Raw genomic sequence first — 20,198 nt, 5'->3', positions numbered from 1 at the left:
GATTCTAGCTAGCACCTTACCTTGGCTTCTTACTGCATTTGTGTAACGGGCAGGCTCCTCGTGAGGCAGGTGGTTAGAGCGTTGGACTAGTTAACCATAAGGTTGCAAGATTGAATCCCCGAGCTGACGAGGTCAAATCTGTCGTTCTGCCCCTGAACAAGGTAGTTAACCCACCGTTCCTAGGCCGTCATTGAAAATATGAATGTAGGCCTCCCGGGTGGCGCAGTGGTCTAGGGCACTGTAAAAATAAAAAATACCTTGAAATAGGGCCGATTTCAAGTTTTCATAACAATCGGAAATCGGTATTTTTTATTTTTACGACTTTATTTAACGAGGCAAGTCAGTTAAGAACACATTCTTATTTTTATTATTATTATTATTATTTTTAATTTGACCCCCTTTTTCGTGGTATCCAAAGTAATTACTATCTTGTCTAATCGCTACAACTCCCGTACGGGCTCGGGAGAGACGAAGGTTGAAAGCCATGCGTCCTCGAAACACAACCCAACCAAGCCGCACTGCTTCTTAACACAGCGTGCATCCAACCCGGAAGCCAGCCGCACCAATGTGTCGGAGGAAACACCGTGCACCTGGCCGCCACAGCAATTCCGATTAATCGGTCGACCTCTAGTAAGAAATTGACATCCCTTTGTGAGATCTCTGCCTGGGACAGTTAGCATGTCACATCTATGACAGGCTGTATGCTGTATGATGATGAGTACAGGTAAAGTGTTACGAAACAGTCAATAATGACACTGCCGAGATGAATAATTTCTCATACACTTACAGAAAAGTGTTATTTTCTAACTTTGTATCCAGAATACCACAGAAATCCTAGAGCCAGAGTACTGTCTGTGTGGTATTACAGTAGGGATAGACTACTGTCTGTGTGATATTACAGTAGGGATAGACTACTGTCTGTGTGGTATTACAGTAGGGATAGACTACTGTCTGTGTGATATTACAGTAGGGACAGACTACTGTCTGTGTGGTATTACAGTAGAGACAGACTACTGTCTGTGTGGTATTACAGTAGAGACAGACTACTGTCTGTGTGGTATTACAGTAGAGACAGACTACTGTCTGTGTGGTATTACAGTAGGGATAGACTACTGTCTGTGTGATATTACAGTAGGGACAGACTACTGTCTGTGTGGTATTACAGTAGGGACAGAGTACTGTCTGTGTGGTATTACAGTAGAGACAGACTACTGTCTGTGTGGTATTACAGTAGAGACAGACTACTGTCTGTGTGGTATTACAGTAGAGACAGACTACTGTCTGTGTGGTATTACAGTAGAGACAGACTACTGTCTGTGTGGTATTACAGTAGAGACAGACTACTGTCTGTGTGGTATTACAGTAGAGACAGACTACTGTCTGTGTGGTATTACAGTAGGGACAGACTACTGTCTGTGTGGTATTACAGTAGAGACAGACTACTGTCTGTGTAGTATTACAGTAGGGACAGACTACTGTCTGTGTGGTATTACAGTAGGGACAGACTACTGTCTGTGTGGTATTACAGTAGGGGCAGACTACTGTCTGCGTGGTATTACAGTAGGGACAGACTGCTGTCTGTGTGGTATTACGGTAGGGACAGACTACGGTCTGTGTGGTTTTACAGTAGGGACAGAGTACGGTCTATGGTGTATTACAGTAGGGACAGACTACGGTCTGTGCGGTATTACAGTAGGGACAGACTACGGTCTGTGCGGTATTACAGTAGGGACAGACTACGGTCTGTGCGGTATAACAGTAGGGACAGACTACTGTCTGTGTGGTATAACAGTAGGGACAAACTACTGTCTGTGTGGTATTACAGTAGGGACAGACTACTGTCTGTGTGGTATAACAGTAGGGACAGACTACTGTCTGTGTGGTATTACAGTAGAGACAGACTACTGTCTGTGTGGTATTACAGTAGAGACAGACTACTGTCTGTGTGGTATAACAGTAGGGACAGACTACTGTCTGTGTGGTATTACAGTAGGGACAGACTACTGTCTATGTGGTATTACAGTAGGGACAGACTACTGTCTGTGTGGTATTACAGTAGGGACAGACTACTGTCTGTGTGGTATAACAGTAGGGACAGACTACTGTCTGTGTGGTATTACAGTAGGGACAGACTACTGTCTGTGTGATATTACAGTAGGGACAGACTACTGTCTGTGTGGTATTACAGTAGGGACAGACTACTGTCTGTGTGGTATAACAGTAGGGACAGACTACTGTCTGTGTGGTATTACAGTAGGGCCAGTGTACTGTCTGTGTGATGGTGATTTAGAGTAGAGCTCTCAGCTGGGTGAGGGAATGGGTTCAACAGCACTCTGTATGGTGACCAGTCTCTTATATAACATGGGTCAGAAGCCTGTCGGACACAAACCAGCTGGAACGTAGGATGAGGAAAAAGGCCTGTGTCCCTATACTAATTCCTATACGGGAATTAGTTCATTAGGGCACACCATTGCGTTTGCAACGGAAATTGTAAATGAGCGTTTCTTGTTGGACAAGTTCAGGTAGTCTCTCCACTATTTCTGTAATTCTTTTCCGGTTGGTGCCTCTCCAGCCATATGATCTACCATGAGATGAATGGACACTCATGTAATCCACCACTAAGATGAACTCTAACGCTGACCCTCTCTGTTTGACTTCCTCAGATATCCGAGAACTTCTACTGTGATCTGAACTCAGACCAGTTTAAAGGGTTCCTGAAACCCCACACGCCACAGACGGACCACTCCACCCTCTCCCGAGCAGCCATCTTCTCCATCACATACCCCTCCCCAGACATCTACCTGGTCATCAAGGTAAGATACCCATCTCACCTACCTGCACCTATCTGCAGTACTTGCTTGTTCAGGTAATACACACGTCTGTACGGCACCTACAGTATCTACAGTTGCTGGTCAATATGGTGAACACTATAGAACTAAATATATGCCATTTTAACAGAAGCTTTTATCCAAAGTGACTTAACAGTAGTGTACTGCCTGCATACATTTTCATATGGTTGGCCCCAGCTGGAATTGAACCCACAGCCCTGACAGCCCTGACGTGTCTACCTCCTCACACATATTACCTATGGTGCCCCTATCAATCTGTGGGTAACGTAGCATACAGTAGGCAACTCTCCATAGATCCCTGTGTACAGTATTAGCTTGGACACCTCTGTGTCCTGGCTGTGTTTCAGAGTGATGTACCTCTGTGTCCTGGCTGTGTTTCAGAGTGATGTACCTCTGTGTCCTGGCTGTGTTTCAGAGTGATGTACCTCTGTGTCCTGGCTGTGGTACAGAGTGATGTACCTCTGTGTCCTGGCTGTGGTACAGAGTGTTGTACCTCTGTGTCCTGGCTGTGGTACAGAGTGATGTACCTCTGTGTCCTGGCTGTGTTTCAGAGTGATGTACCTCTGTCCTGGCTGTGTTACAGAGTGATGTACCTCTGTGTCCTGGCTGTGGTACAGAGTGTTGTACCTCTGTGTCCTGGCTGTGTTTCAGAGTGATGTACCTCTGTGTCCTGGCTGTGTTTCAGAGTGATGTACCTCTGTGTCCTGGCTGTGGTACAGAGTGATGTACCTCTGTGTCCTGGCTGTGGTACAGAGTGATGTACCTCTGTGTCCTGGCTGTGGTACAGAGTGTTGTACCTCTGTGTCCTGGCTGTGTTTCAGAGTGATGTACCTCTGTCCTGGCTGTGTTTCAGATAGAGAAGGTGCTGCAGCAGGGAGAGATCAGTGACTGTGCGGAACCATACATGGTCATGAAGGAGACGGACTCAGCAAAGGTAGAGTGCCATGATGACACACACACACACACACACACACACACACACACACACACACACACACACACACACAGACAGAGCTATAGGTTCTAATTGTGGTTCTGTGTGGTTCCCTGGGTCAGAACAAGGAGAAGCTGGAGAAGCTGCGTAATCAGTCTGAGATGTTCTGTCAGAGACTTGGTCGCTACCGCATGCCCTTTGCCTGGGCTACAGTCAACATCATGAACGTCATCAGCACCGCCACACTGGACCGAGACACCACCGACTCTGACAGCCTCAACGGTAGGTGTGGGTGTGTGTGTGTGTGCGCGTGCGCGTGCGTGCGTGATAAGCTGGTTAACTCTGGCGCCCAAGGCTTGTTTAATCTTACTTTACTTTTCTGTACCTGACTTGACTGACCTCTCCTCCCCTATCCAGGTAAATCCAGCAGTCTGGAAAAGAGAGGTCAGTTGCCCAGGAGGAACTCAGAGAGGTTCGGTACCATGGAAGACCAGTGTAACATGTCTGCCTTCAAACCTGCTACCATCACCATCAGCACCTTCTGCAAGCAGGTCTGACCACATGCACTAGAGAAAACAACACACTCTACAATATAAACATCGATCCAGCGACATAAGCATCACTAAGCTCAGAGAATCTCTTAGACAGAGAATCTCTTAGACAGAGAATCTCTTAGACAGAGAATCTCTTAGACAGAGCATGTCTTAGACAGAGAATCTATTAGACAGAGAATCTCTTAGACAGAGCATGTCTTAGACAGAGAATCTCTTAGACAGATAATCTCTTAGACAGAGAATCTCTTAGACAGAGCATGTCTTAGACAGAGAATCTCTTAGACAGAGAATCTCTTAGACAGAGAATCTCTTAGACAGAGAATCTCTTAGACAGAGAATCTCTTAGACAGAGAATCTCTTAGACAGAGCATGTCTTAGACAGAGAATCTCTTAGACAGAGAATCTCTTAGACAGAGAATCTCTTAGACAGAGAATCTCTTAGACAGAGAATCTCTTAGACAGAGAATGTCTTAGACAGAGAATGTCTTAGAGAATGCTTAACCTTGTGGATATTGCCTCGAGACAAGGCATTCTTTCATTCCACACATAATCCACAGAGCAGACACCTGATAAGACCTGGCCAGGTATCATATAGACATACCATACATTCTCCAACAAGGGTGCATTTTTCCTTCCTACTAGCGACTGTGGAGAGTTGATTTCATAACAACAGTTTGTTGCACTGCTCAATATGTCACTTTCCTATGAAGTTGATTGAAAAGACAGCAATATGTCACCTTCCTATGAAGTTGATGGAAAAGACAGCAATATGTCACATTCCTATGAAGTTGATGGAAAAGACAGCAATATGTCACCTTCCTATGAAGTTGATGGAAAAGACAGCAATATGTCACCTTCCTATGAAGTTGATGGAAAAGACAGCAATATGTCACCTTCCTATGAAGTTGATGGAAAAGACAGCAATATGTCACCTTCCTATGAAGTTGATGGAAAAGACAGCAATATGTCACCTTCCTATGAAGTTGATGGAAAAGACAGCAATATGTCACCTTCCTATGAAGTTGATGGAAAAGACAGCAATATGTCACCTTCCTATGAAGTTGATGGAAAAGACAACAATATGTCACCTTCCTATGAAGTTGATGGAAAAGAGGAAAGAAGTCTGCTGTGCAACACTACAAATTCACAATGTTTAATTCTGAGGTGTTCAGAGACATTATATCACTGTATCTTGTACACAAAGACATGTTCATTTGACTAAACTGGACCCTGCTTTGTTTAAGGAGGGGGACCGTCTGAGTGATGAGGACTTGTTTAAGTTCCTGGCAGACATCAAGAAGTTCTCATCCCTGCAGAGAAGAATTAAAACCATACCAGGTGATCCGCTATTCAACCACACAGCAAGACCTGGGTGTCTGTGTGCTGTTTCATTCCATTCAACCCAACAACTAGTGACTAGAATGTCCCATTTCTAAGAACAAGTGTCTGTTTTATCTGGGTTTAAGTGACTTCATGCATTTAAATTAGCTGAATATGCTATTTTGTATAATTCAGAATCAATTGCTTATAGTGGTGAAAACCTGTGGGACTGAACTTTCTCATATTTACCTACTTTGGAATAATTCTGAATGAACATAGTTTCAGACTGTATTTGACTTGATCTATTTTAGGTACAATAAGACTAGATGTGACTCCGGTCCATGACAACCCAGTGGCCTGTCTGTCTACTGAGCTGATCCCAGTCAAACCACTGGCTGAGAAGAACGTCCGACCTGTCAAAGAGGTGTTGGAGTTCCCCTCCAGCGAGGTCTATGTTCCACACAGCACTTACAGGTGAGCACACACACATGTGTCGATGCATACCACACACACAGACTGCACAAAAGCATTTACAGGTTAGTACACTCACTCAATTCTCCTGAAACCACTTTTTGAATATTGCATATTCTGCATATTCTCCTCAAAGCTTTAGTTTGACTGCATGGATTTACCATAGCACATCGCGTCAAGCAGTGTAAACAGGTTGGCCAGGTTCATGACTTACTAGTGTAGTAGTATCTGTCTCCATGCTAAGCACCATGTACACATGTCCCTTCATGTGAGCTTTACACATGTTAGACAGTCATGAAGGTATTTAACACAGCACATACTGTAGCTTCAGGCCTTCTATTTTCCATCAATGCCGTGAACAGGTTTGCTGGGACTTCTACAACCAGTCTGACCTGACACAACCCCCAATGCTGTCAACATTTCACTCCTTCCTCCTCACTGCTCGCTAGATGAACACTGTGTCCCAAATGGCACCCTATTACCTATAGGGCTCTGTTCAAAAGTAGTCCACTATATAGGGAACAGGGTGCCGTTTGGGACACAGGCCAAGAGTGTGTCTCCTGTCTCGGGACAGATGACTACATTGTTACATAGTTTTTAATCTCACACTAATGTTCACACCACATCTGGTTCATTGGTAAGACTAGTTTTCAGGCCCACGTGGTGTATTGTGTAATATCATGCATTTGTTAGCTTCACCAGGTGCCATCTAGTGGTGTAGTATGGATGTGTTTCATCTAACTCTGAATAGGAGTTGTGGTGCTGATAGAAGATGGTCATAACCTGACCAGGAAGAACTCTGGGCACTGACGTTTACCAGGCTATACTTAGGGCTTGGGCTGCTGATTTGTGGAGGCATGAACTAGTGGGAGTTTCCACCATATTTCTTATACCAGTCATTTTGTTTTCGAATCAGTGAAGGGAAGTGAACAAGTGCATATTTTGGGAGGAAGGAGAGGTGGAGTTTGTCCTCACCTGGTACTCTCTACAGTGACCACATCATTCCTTTCATCGTTAGGAAGTCATTTGAGTATGCAGTGCTGTAAACAGAAAAATAACCATCTCTCTCCCTCTCTTTTACCATCTCTCTCCCTCCCTTTGTCTCTCTTCTCTCTCCCTTTCCCTCCCTTTCCCTCTCTCTCCAGGAACCTGCTCTATGTATACCCCCAGCGACTCAACTTTGTCAACAGGCTGACTTCAGGAGGAAGGAATATCACTATTAAAATCCAGTTTATGAGTGGAGAAGACCCCAGCTGTGTGATGCCTGTGAGTTTCTCACACACACACACACACTCACCCATGTTGCTGTGACATTGTACAACATGGTTTCATTGAGTTTACTCTGCTTTCTTTTTCCTCGTAGGTCATTTTTGGAAAATCGAATGGTCCTGAGTTTGTGCAGGAAGTATACACCCCAGTCACGTACCATAACAAGCAAGTGGATGCTATTTTAAATACTACATGCTAAATTACAATAACACAACTACGGCATAACATGCTACATTTTATAATATAACAATCTAACCCTTTTTTTGTGTTGTCTCTGACCTCTGTCCTATGTGACTGTGCCTCAGGTCTCCAGACTTCTATGAGGAGGTGAAGATGGCTCTGCCTGCCAGGCTGACTGAGAGACACCACCTGCTGTTCACATTCTACCACATCAGCTGTCAACAGAAACAGAACCAGACTGGAGCCAGTGAGACACTCATAGGTTACTCTGTAAGTCTGACCCCTCATGCCTGGTCTCACCTGGGCCTATATTCATAAAGTGCCTCACAGTAGGAGTGCTGATCTAGGATCAGGTTTGCCCTGTCCAAGCAATCTTATTAATTGTGATCTAAAATCCTAAACTAATCCTAGAGCAGCACTCCAACTCTGAGACATAATGGCGGCATTTATTTGCTAATATTTGGGCGAAAGACCAGAATGGGGCTGCCTGTGTAATCTAATCTGATTGGTCAAAAGACCAATGATTGACAAAAGATCAGAATTAGGCTGCCTGTGTAAACCCTGCCTTTATGTTTATGGGTCCTGGTCTCATCTGAACGTGCAGATACTCTACTGAACATGGTGCTGGTTATTTATGATCAATATACTAGTAAGTGATTCTTCTCAATGATGTGGCGAGGTAGATTCGTCCCCTGTATGTATTTGTCCGTTGTCAATGTTTGCTGTGGCTGATCTTCTGTCTATCCCCCTGTGTACTATAGTGGCTGCCTATACTGAGTACTGACAGACTACAGACTGGTCAGTACTGCCTCCCTATCGCCCTGGACAGATTACCTGTCAACTACTCACTGCACTCACCTGAGGTAACATTCCTTCCCTCTCTCTCTGCAGAACATTCCCTCTCTCTCTGCAGAACATTCCCCCTCTCTCTGCAGAACATTCCCTCTCTCTCTGCAGAACATTCCCTCTCTCTCTGCAGAACATTCCCTCTCTCTCTGCAGAACATTCCCTCTCTCTCTGCAGAACATTCCCTCTCTCTCTGCAGAACATTCCCTCTCTCTCTGCAGAACATTCCCCCTCTCTCTGCAGAACATTCCCCCTCTCTCTGCAGAACATTCCCTCTCTCTCTGCAGAACATTCCCTCTCTCTCTGCAGAACATTCCCCCTCTCTCTGCAGAACATTCCCTCTCTCTCTGCAGAACATTCCCCCTCTCTCTGCAGAACATTCCCTCTCTCTCTGCAGAACATTCCCTCTCTCTCTGCAGAACATTCCCCCTCTCTCTGCAGAACATTCCCCCTCTCTCTGCAGAACATTCCCCCTCTCTCTGCAGAACATTCCCCCTCTCTCTGCAGAACATTCCCCCTCTCTCTGCAGAACATTCCCCCTCTCTCTGCAGAACATTCCCCCTCTCTCTGCAGAACATTCCCCCTCTCTCTGCAGAACATTCCCCCTCTCTCTGCAGAACATTCCCCCTCTCTCTGCAGAACATTCCCCCTCTCTCTGCAGAACATTCCCCCTCTCTCTGCAGAACATTCCCCCTCTCTCTGCAGAACATTCCCCCTCTCTCTGCAGAACATTCCCCCTCTCTCTGCAGAACATTCCCCATCTCTCTGCAGAACATTCCCCATCTCTCTGCAGAACATTCCCCCTCTCTCTGCAGAACATTCGCCCTCTCTCTGCAGAACATTCGCCCTCTCTCTGCAGAACATTCTCTCTCTCTCTCTGTAGAACATTCCCCCTCTCTCTCTGCAGAACATTCCCTCTCTCTCTGCAGAATATTCCCCCTCTCTCTCTGCAGAACATTCTCCCTCAGGTTGTTAATATGCCAATCTTTCTCTCTGCAGAACATTCCCCCTCTCTCTCTGCAGAACATTCCCCCTCTCTCTCTGCAGAACATTCCCCCTCTCTCTCTGCAGAACATTCCCCCTCTCTCTGCAGAACATTTTCCCTCAGGTTGTTAATATGCCAATCTTTCTCTCTGCAGAGGATTACCCCTCAGGTTCCTCCAGTCAAGTGGATGGAAAGTCACAAAGGAGTTTTCAACCTGGAGATACAGGCTGTGTCCTCAGTACACACACAGGTAAGTCTAACACACACACACACACACACACACACACACACACACACACACACACACACACACACACACTATGTAGTCATTTATTTCCCCCTCCCCAGGACAACCACTTGGAGCGTTTCTTCACATTGTGCCATGCCCTGGAGGGCGGAGTGACGTTCCCTCTCCGGGTTCGGGAAGAGAAGATTCCGGAGAACAAGCTGGAGCATGAGCTGAAGCTGAGCATCATCTCCCTGTCGTCCTCCAGACTAGAACCTCTGGTCCTCTACCTCCATCTGGTCTTAGATAAACTGTTCACCCTCATCATGCAGCCCATGGTCATCGCTGGACAAACAGGTACCTATAGGGACATGTCACCAGGGCTTTCAGACAGACAAGTAGTGTGACCTGATAAGTTTGAGACGTGTTTTGTTGTAACTAACTGTGTGTGTGTTTTATTTCCTAGCCAACCTGGCCCAGATAGCGTTTGAGTCAGTGGTGTCAATCGTCAACAGTCTCCACAACAGCCAAGAGTTGGCCAGGGACCAGCAGGGCAGGAACGGTCTCTTAGCAACATACCTGTACTGGGTGTTCCGTCTGCCTGACTCCAATGAGCTCCTTAACACAGGTAGGAAGGAACCACCGGACACGTTGTCATGGTGATGTGACTGTATGGACAGTCTAACTTGTGAAGAGAATGGACATAGTGGTATTTGCGCTACAGGAATGTGCTCAGCTGAACACCCGAACTGTAGATACGTTGCATGAAACAGAAGTCACTGAAATGAAGGGGAACTGTGTAATTACATCAATACAATGCTATAGTAGTGCAGATCTGTGCAACTAAGGTAACGTGTAACCAGGTAGATCATGCCAGTGACAAGGTTGCTCTCCCAAAAGTGTGGTTGGTGCGTAACACCTGTGAATAAAGATAGATAGTGTGATGGGTCCGCAAGCAAAACGATGTTGCAGAAAGTTTCAACTTAATGACCTTCTTCAGTGTGCAGGTGAAGTGTGGCGTTCAGGTCGATCATCCAGTGACATGGTTCTCCCCTGTGTGCCCAGGTCCAGGGGGTGTGGTACCTCCCACTGAGGGCCGCTACAGTACTATGGGGCGGGCCTCGGCCAGCACAGTAGGAACCATGTTACTGCAGTCCCGGCTCCGCAGCAGCAGCAACCCTGACATCCCTGCCCCACACAGTGCAGAAGACACAGAGGTGAAAAACATCCTGTCAGCTAAGGTACTGCTACAGATACAGGGTCGTGGTTGTGTGGGTAACACTGGATGTTCAAATCCCGAGTCCACTGCTCACACTTTGTCTCCTCTTAAAGGACACTGAGCATGCTAGCTGTTACCATAGACTTCCAGTCATTCCTCTAAAGCTAGTTAGTAATTGCGCTAAGTGAGCAACTTCCTTCAAACTGCACACAGACATACAAATGAAATCCACGAGTTCATCGGACTCTGGAGAAGTAGATAAAAGGCTTCAATTCCAAAATCCCAAAGTATCCCTTTAACTTGTGAATCTCTACTCGTCTTTTAAAAAAGGTGGGAAAAGGTACTGCTACACTAAAGACAGAGTCAATGAACATCCTCTGTCATGAGCCTGCCACAAACACAGAGTCAATGAACATCCTCTGTCATGAGCCTGCCACAAACAGAGTCAATGAACATCCTCTGTCATGAGCCTGCCACAAACACAGAGTCAATGAACATCCTCTGTCATGAGCCTGCCACAAACACAGTCAATGAACATCCTCTGTCATGAGCCTGCCACAAACACAGAGTCAATGAACATCCTCTGTCATGAGCCTGCCACAAACACAGAGTCAATGAACATCCTCTGTCATGAGCCTGCCACAAACACAGAGTCAATGAACATCCTCTGTCATGAGCCTGCCACAAACACATGTTGTTACTGTAGCTACATCCTCTAGCATATCCTCTGACTGTTTGTTGGTTTACAACACATCAGTACCTTCAAGGCTTTTTTTGAAATCCCCTGGGTCTATAGCTGTAGTGTAGACTCACTGGTTTTGGCCAACTAAAACCATGTCTGATTTCCAAATGGCTCCCCATGGACCATGGTCAAAGGTAGTGCACTATTTAGGAAACAGAGTGCCATTTGGGACCCACACACCACATCTGTTTGTCTCTGTGTGTCTGAAGCTACAATAGTCCAGATTGTCGAGTCAGATTCAGATTCTTCATGACCACCTTGTTGTTGCTGTCCTCTCCCTCAGGGCCAGAACAACCCAGGCAGTCGTATGTCGACCTATGTGGATGTGAGCAGCCACCCTCAGAGCTCTACGGGCGGGACCCGGCCCTCCAACAGAAAAGTAACTTTTACCAGAAAGATCCCGGGAATAAATGTCTTTATTCACCTCTGTGATGCCAACAGTCACCAGCAGAGGGCAGTGTGGCACTGAGCAGACCAGATCACCTACTGTAGCATGTAGACTTCCATAAAGTATCTTCCATATTTTCTTTATCTAGGCAAGTCAGTTAAGAACAAATTATTATTTACAATGACAGCCTAGGAACAGTGGGTTAACTGCCTTGTTCAGGGGCAGAATGACAGATTTGTACCTTGTCAGCTCAGGGATTCGATCTAGCAACCTTTCGGTTACTGGCCCAACGCTAGAACCACTAGGTTACCTGCCGCCCCATACTGGCCAAACACTGACCATAACATCCTCATTTGCATTCTGAGTAGAATGTTCTATAAATGTCGAAGTAGGATGTTACATGGCAGCCAGTAAAATGTTAAATCTGTAACAGATAATGTGGATTTCTCTGCTGTCAGAGCGAACCACACGAGTATGTGAAATAGAACCTGAACATGGCATTGAACTGTGGGTCTACACAGTCACAAAGATTTAACAGAGATTAAACGTGTGTGTGTGTGTGTGTGTGCGCATTTCAAAATCACTCTGTTTTGAAGCGCTGTTCTTGTGTTTGCCGTGTTCAAATAAGACCAGACCCTTTGAAATGCTGTATCAGATTTCACTGGCTGGGTCACAGTGCATTTGACTAACTCTGGTTTGTGTTGAACTGAGGACTGTGGCACCAGCAGTCAGTCCGTCATTCAGTCAGTAAATACGTCTGTCTGTCTGTCTGAGTCTCTCTCCCTCTCTCTAATCTCTCTTTCTCTCTAACGTATAGGTTGTCATCCGCTAGAACACTGAGATAGTCCAGGATTGATGTGGTCCTTTGAAGTAGTACACTGTGTTCTACATGTAGGTTACCAGATACTACTGAATTAGTGGTGGTAGTGACCCAAGGCTTTTTTTCTCCTTTGACAGCAGTTCCATGAAGAGTTGGCTCTACAGATTGTGGTCAGCACAGGAGTCTGCAGAGAGAACGCGTATAAATATGCCTGGTTCTTCTTTGAACTGTTGGTGAGTGTGTTCAATATACTCTGAATGTACAAACATTAGGACGCCTCCCTAATATTGAGTTGCATCCCCTTTTGCCCTCAGAACAGCCTCAATTTATTAGGGCATGGACTCTGCAAGGTATCGAATACGTTCCACAGGGATGCTGGCCCATGTTGACTCCAGTGCTTCCTACAGTAGTGTCATGTTGGCTGGTAGTGGATCTCTACTCTGAACAGCTCGTTCCATCTCATCCCACAGATGATCAATTGGATTGAGATCTGGTGACTGGGCAGGCCACTGCAGTAAACTGAATTCACTGTCATGTTTGTGGAACCATTCCTGGACAATCCTAGCCTTGTGGCATGGGGCATTATACTACTGAAAAAATGTATTTGCAGACGGATACACTGCTGTCATGAAGGGATGCACCTGATTGGCGATGATGTTCAGATATCCTGTGGCAGTCAAACGTTGCTCCACTTTTATCAGGGGCCCAATGTATGCCCTGAAAACACACCCCACACCATCACACCACCACCAGCCTGTAATGTTGACACGCGGCATGATGGATGCACGTACTCGTGGTTTTCTCCATACCCTAGTATGATCCAGCAATGTTTTTCTAATTCTCCACTGTCCAGTGTTTTAGTTTCTTAGCCCACTGCAACCGCATTTTCTTGGCTTTCTGCTGAAAGATGTGGAACGCAGCTGCCATACCCCATTCTGCCATACCCCATTCTGCCATACCCCATTCTGCCATACCCCATTCTGCCATACCCCATTCTGCCATACCTCATTCTGCCATACCCCATTCCCCATTCTGCCATATCCCATTCTGCCATATCCCATTCTGCCATATCCCATTCTGCCATATCCCATTCTGCCATATCCCATTCTGCCATTCCCATTCTGCCATACCCCATTCGTGTCAAGGTATGACAAGTTGTGAATTCAACCAATGTTGTACTGGACTGTCAGTTGACTAACTGGAGCCTGCCTGCTGCTCTGCACAATTCATGTCAACCTCTTTTGTCATCTTTCATCAATGACCTGTTTTCAACCACTGGCCTCCCGTTGTCTGGATGTCCTTTGGGTGGTGGACCATTGTTAATACACACAGAAAACTGTTGAGCGTGAAAAACCCAGTAGTGTGTTGTAGTTCTTGACACACTCAAACCGGTGCGCCTGGCACCTACTACCATACCCCGTTCAAAGGCACTTAAATATTTTGTCTTGCCCATTTACCGTCTGAATGGAGCACATACACAATCCATGTCTCAAAATATTTCTTTAACATGTCTCCTCCCCTTCATTTACACTGATTTGAAGTCGATTTAACAAGTGACTTCAATATGGGATCATAGCTTTCACCTGGATTTACCTGGTTAGTCTGTCATGGAAAGAGTAGATGTTCCTAATGTTTTCTACACTATCTATTTACTTTAATGGCAAAGAAGCTCTAGCATTTTTAGCTTAATTGTGTGTGTGTGTGTGTGTGTGTGTGTGTCCGTCCAGGTGAAGAGCATGGCCCAGCATGTGTCTCAGCTGGAGAAGCAAGACGTCCCTCGCAGGAGCCGCTTCTCAGACCGCTTCAAAGATGATGTCACAACCATCGTCTCTGTGGTTACTGCTGAGATAGGGACCATCCTGGTCAAACAGCAGAAGGTTAGTAATGATGTCATTATGAGCCTTTAGTAAACTTACAAACACTTTTTCAGAGACCCAATCTATCAAATCATCACTAAATGCAGTTTGCTTTTTATTTTTTATCCTGATGTCTCTAAGGAGACCATTGGCTGTTTTTAACTGAAATCATGTTTTTGTTTGTTTTTGGTGTTAGGAGTTGGAGCAGGCAGAGAAGGTGAACATCAGCCTGGCCTTCTTCCTGTATGACCTGCTGTCTCTCATGGACCGAGGCTTTGTCTTCATCTTGGTCAAAAACTACTGCAACCAGGTCACTACAACAATACACTACCCTAACCGCAAGACGCTACCCTAACCGCAAGACGCTACCCTAACCACAAGACGCTACCCTAATCGCAAGACGCTACCCTAACCGCAAGACGCTACCCTAACCACAAGACGCTACCCTAACCGCAAGACACTACCCTAACCGCAAGACGCTACCCTAACCGCAAGACGCTACCCTAACCACAAGACGCTACCCTAATCGCAAGACGCTACCCTAATCGCAAGACGCTACCCTAATCGCAAGACGCTACCCTAATCGCAAGACGCTACCCTAACCGACAGACACTACCCTAACCGCAAGACACTACCCTAACCGCAAGACAATACCCTAACCACAAGACACTACCCTAACCATAAGACACTACCGCAAGACGCTACCCTAACCATAAGACACTACCCTAACCACAAGACACTACCCTAACCACAAGACACTACCCTAACCACAAGACACTACCCTAACCACAAGACACTACCCTAACCACAAGACACTACCCTAACCACAAGACACTACCCTAACCACAAGACACTACCCTAACCACAAGACACTACCCTAACCACAAGACACTACCCTAACCACAAGACACTACCCTAACCACAAGACACTACCCTAACCACAAGACACTACCCTAACCACAAGACACTACCCTAACCACAAGACACTACCCTAACCATAAGACACTACCGCAAGACGCTACAAAATATGGTAGTTACATGGTAGTTACATGAAGGATGTTGTCACTGCATAATTACAAAGGAGGTGACCAATTCCAGACTCTGATATGTCTCTGACCATATCCCATGTCAATAACCTAAGCTGACCTTAACCTACCCCCCCCCCCCCTCCCCAGATGTCGACAAAGACCGTTTCCATGCCAACCCTGATTAGCATGCGATTGGAGTTCCTGCGTATCCTGTGCAGTCACGAGCACTACCTCAACCTCAGCCTTTACTTCAGTAGCCCTGCCTCTGCACCCGTCTCTCCATGCCCATCCATCTCCTCACAGGTCAGTTTGCACGTCAGTCAAAATCATATTGACCAGTCTCCAGCACTCACCTGACTTTGGGATTTCAAGTTATAGTGTAGTATGTTTAAGTAAGGTGGGTTCTCTCTCTCTGGCTTTAAATACTCTCTCTCCTTTTATATTCCAACCTCTTTCTCTCTTTCACTCTCACCGTCTCTCTCTCTCTCACCCATCTCCCTTTCTCTCCTCCGTCTCTCTCTCTCTCACCCGTCTCCCTTTCCTGTCTATCTCTCCCTCGTCTCTCTCTTTTTCTCTCTCCTCCCCCGTCTCTCTCTCTCCTCCCCCGTCTCTCTCTCTCCTCCCCCGTCTCTCTCTCTCCCCCCCGTCTCTCTCTCTCCTCCCCCGTCTCTCTCTCTCCTCCCCCGTCTCTCTCTCTCTCTCCTCCCCCATCTCTCTCTCTCTCTCCTCCCCCGTCTCTCTCTCTCTCTCCTCCCCCGTCTCGCTCTCTCTCCTCCCCCGTCTCTCTCTCTCTCTCCTCCCCCGTCTCTCTCTCTCTCTCCTCCCCGTCTCTCTCTCTCTCTCCTCCCCCGTCTCTCTCTCTCTCTCCTCCCCCGTCTCTCTCTCTCTCCTCCCCCGTCTCTCTCTCTCTCTCCTCCCCGTCTCTCTCTCTCTCTCTCCTCCCCGTCTCTCTCTCTCTCTCTCTCCTCCCCCGTCTCTCTCTCTCTCTCCTCCCCCGTCTCTCTCTCTCTCTCTCCTCCCCCGTCTCTCTCTCTCTCTCCTCCCCCGTCTCTCTCTCTCTCTCTCCTCCCCCGTCTCTCTCTCTCTCTCCTCCCCCGTCTCTCTCTCTCTCTCCTCCCCCGTCTCTCTCTCTCTCTCTCCTCCCCCGTCTCTCTCTCTCTCCTCCCCCGTCTCTCTCTCTCTCTCTCCTCCCCCGTCTCTCTCTCTCTCCTCCCCCGTCTCTCTCTCTCTCCTCCCCCGTCTCTCTCTCTCTCCTCCCCCGTCTCTCTCTCTCTCCTCCCCCGTCTCTCTCTCTCTCCTCCCCCGTCTCTCTCTCTCTCCTCCCCCGTCTCTCTCTCTCTCCTCCCCCGTCTCTCTCTCTCTCCTCCCCCGTCTCTCTCTCTCCACCCCCGTCTCTCTCTCTATCCTCCCCCGTCTCTCTCTCTGCAGAGCTCCAGTTCCTGTAGTTTCCAGGAGCAGAGGATCCTGGGGCTGTTTGAGCTGTCCCAGGAGTTTAAACAGCAGCACTACCTCGCTGGTCTACTGCTCACTGAGCTCAGCGCTGCACTGGACATGGAGTCAGAGGGGTTGGTACACACAAACACACACACACACACACACACACACACACACACACACACACACACACACACACACACACACACACACACACACACACACACACACACACACACACACAACACCTCACTGCCCACAATCTCAGGAAACTGTGACATGGAATGTGAGGGGTCTGTCAACTACACACTGACACAAACAAAAATATGTGTGTGTGCTTATAAGATTGTGTGTGTGTGTGTGTGTGTGTGTAGGGGTAAGGTCCAGAAGAAGGCCATCAACGCCACCTACAGTCTGCTGTGTGCCCATGACCTGGACCAGCGCTGTACCCGTCCTGACGTCCGGGCCAAGGTGGCCACTCTCTACCTCCCCCTGGTGGGCATCATCATTGACTCCATCAACTACCTGGACTTCACAGGTACTGCCCTTGCCACATCCCATACCCACACCTATACCCTGCCCATTGGGACTTAATGTAGAGTCTGGCTAAGGAGTTGGTTGATTGGTTTGGAACTGGGTTGATGTGAACTGTGTTTAGAGATCGTTTGGTGCAGGGCCGTGGCTGAGTGGTAACAATCATGGATTCAGAGCTATCTATCTAATAGAACTCAGAGGGTTTTCTTTAATGGAAGCTTCTCTAATGTCAAACATGTAAAGTATGGTGTTCTGCAGGGCAGCTCTCTAGGCCACCTACTCTTTTCTATTTTTACCAATGACCTGCCACTGGCATTAAACAAAGCCTGTGTGTCCATGTATGCTGATGATTCAACCATGTACGCATCGGTAAACACAGCTAATGAAGTCACTGAAACCCTTAACAAAGAGTTGCAGTCTGTTTTGGAATGGGTGGCCAGTAACAAACTGGTCCTGAACATCTCTAAATCTAAGAGCATTGTATTTGGTACAAATCATTCCTTAAGTTCTAGACCTCAGTTGAATCTGGTAATGAATGGTGAGGCTGTTGATCAAGTTGAGGAGACTAAATTACTTGGCGTTACCTTAGATTGTAAACTGTCATGGTCAAAACATATAGATGCAATAGTGGTAAAAATGGGGAGAGGTCTAGCTGTAATAAAGAGATGCTCTGCTTTTGTTTGACACCACACTCCAAAAGCAAGTCCTGCAGGCTCTAGTTTAGTCTAATCTTGATTATTGTCCAGTCGTGTGGTCCAGTGCTGCAAGGAAAGAGCTAGTTAAGCTGCAGCTGGCCCAGAACAGAGCGGCACGTTTTGCTCTTAATTGTAATCAGGGGGCTGATATGAATGACTGCATCACTTCTTCTTTTAATAAGAAACAATGTGTTGAAAATCCCAAATAGTTTGCATAGTCAATTTACACACAGCTCTGACGCACACACTTACCCCACCAGACATGGCACCAGGGGTCTTTTCACAGTCCCCAAATCCAGAACAGATTCAAGAAAGCGTACAGTATTATATAGAGCCCTTATTGCATGGAACTTCCTTCCATCTCATATTGCTCAAATAAACAGCAAACCTGGTTTAAAAATCAGATAAAGCAACACCTCGCGGAGTAACGCCTCTCCACTATTTGACCTAGATAGTTTGTGTGTATGCATTGATATGTAGGCTGGGTGTGCCTTTAATTTTTTTTTACGTAGCTCTGTCGTTGAGCTGTTCCTGTCTATTGATGTTCTGTATTATGTCATTCTGTATTATGTTTCATGTTTTGTGTGGACCCCAGGAAGAGGAGCTGCTGCTTTTGCAACAGCTAATGGGGATCCAAATAAAATACCCCCAAAATCTTTGCTCTCAACAAATGTGACTCCCCACCATAGTCTCCCCTTCAAACCTTCAAACCTTCTCCCCTTTCAACCTATCTCCTTAGTAACTTCTGTGTATTTGACACTTGTGTGTCTCCGTAGTGTCCGAGGCTCGCGGAGGGAAGAGCAAGACCGGAGGGTCAGACGAAGACCCCGACAACATCCCGCCCATTAATCAGTCTATTGCTATGGCAATCGCCGGCAATCCCTTCAACACCTTGGCGAGGAATGCCCTGGCTTCCATGGCGTCTGTGGTAAGGCTGTAGGAATGTTGCCATGGTTTTGTATCAGTAGGACTCTTCTTTCACCTCCAAGCACATACTGTATGTTTGGGTTCCTCCATCAGACCTGAATTAAGTTAGCTTTTTAAAATGATTCATTCACAATTTCAATTAGAGTAGTAAATTCCTTGCTCTGTGCGTGCGCTTGTGTGCGTGTGCGCGTATGTGTGTGTGTGTGCACGCATCCACAAGGGGGCGGTGGTGTAGTAGGTGTGCTGCTGTGAGGTAGACTGATGAGCTGTCGGAAGCACACACACACACCATCCATTATGAGATGCCAGCTCTCTTTCTCTATTGCTCTATCTCTCTCTCTCACACACACACACACACACACACACACACACACACACACACACACACACACACACACACACACACACCCTGGGAGATGCTTTATGGGCAGGAATTATCATCATAAGTGAACTGGGCTGTGCTGAGAGACACACACATCCATCAAATGTAGCCACGGCAACCACACAGCCACAGAACACCCTCCCTCTGTCTCTCCTATTATACTTTGGCTGTGCTAGATGGATGTATGCCCTATGCACAATGCGAACTGTAGTTATTTTATTTTTTTACAGTTTTGAAAAGTGTTTAACATATTGACATTGAACTCAAGTCGAGGCCTTAAGCCTGCCATTTGAGTAATAGCATCTATGGAATCAGTAGGAGTTTAATGGTTGTCTTCATCAGAGGTCCCAATTAACTTTGTGTAATAGTGTTACTCAATGGTAGACATCAATCACTGGTCTGTATGGAATATTCATCAAACTCAACCTCTGAATTACATGTAGTACCTGTGGAGAGCCTTGGCAGCGGCTAATTGGGATCCCAATAAAATACAAGAACCCGTAAACCACACTATACTACAGTATGTCTCTGTCCACTCT

The 20,198-nt window shown here is 46.6% G+C and overlaps 1 protein-coding gene across 4 annotated transcripts in view; it reads left to right on the top strand.

The window, feature by feature from the left end:
- The window catches only part of LOC110535102 (dedicator of cytokinesis protein 8), an 83,156-nt gene that overhangs the window by 35,689 nt on the left and 27,269 nt on the right, over positions 1–20,198 (top strand). For 3 of the 4 annotated variants that reach the window (XM_036936203.1, XM_036936205.1, XM_036936206.1), the window contains 22 exons: positions 2,664–2,813; positions 3,703–3,783; positions 3,906–4,065; positions 4,201–4,334; positions 5,582–5,675; positions 5,969–6,131; positions 7,274–7,394; positions 7,492–7,562; positions 7,703–7,847; positions 8,339–8,440; positions 9,563–9,658; positions 9,757–9,991; positions 10,101–10,262; positions 10,700–10,875; positions 11,879–11,974; positions 12,941–13,036; positions 14,531–14,680; positions 14,856–14,969; positions 15,835–15,990; positions 17,116–17,252; positions 17,496–17,659; positions 19,127–19,278. In XM_036936203.1, the coding sequence (XP_036792098.1) occupies positions 2,664–2,813; positions 3,703–3,783; positions 3,906–4,065; positions 4,201–4,334; positions 5,582–5,675; positions 5,969–6,131; positions 7,274–7,394; positions 7,492–7,562; positions 7,703–7,847; positions 8,339–8,440; positions 9,563–9,658; positions 9,757–9,991; positions 10,101–10,262; positions 10,700–10,875; positions 11,879–11,974; positions 12,941–13,036; positions 14,531–14,680; positions 14,856–14,969; positions 15,835–15,990; positions 17,116–17,252; positions 17,496–17,659; positions 19,127–19,278 (2,955 nt within the window). The remainder of the gene's footprint in view (positions 1–2,663; positions 2,814–3,702; positions 3,784–3,905; positions 4,066–4,200; positions 4,335–5,581; positions 5,676–5,968; positions 6,132–7,273; positions 7,395–7,491; positions 7,563–7,702; positions 7,848–8,338; positions 8,441–9,562; positions 9,659–9,756; positions 9,992–10,100; positions 10,263–10,699; positions 10,876–11,878; positions 11,975–12,940; positions 13,037–14,530; positions 14,681–14,855; positions 14,970–15,834; positions 15,991–17,115; positions 17,253–17,495; positions 17,660–19,126; positions 19,279–20,198) is intronic. The other variant, XM_036936204.1, reaches the window with a different exon arrangement.

This window comes from Oncorhynchus mykiss, chromosome 11 (assembly GCF_013265735.2).
Source record: "Oncorhynchus mykiss isolate Arlee chromosome 11, USDA_OmykA_1.1, whole genome shotgun sequence".
Taxonomy (NCBI): Eukaryota; Metazoa; Chordata; class Actinopteri; order Salmoniformes; family Salmonidae; genus Oncorhynchus; species Oncorhynchus mykiss.
This window is presented reverse-complemented; position numbering and strand designations above follow the sequence as displayed.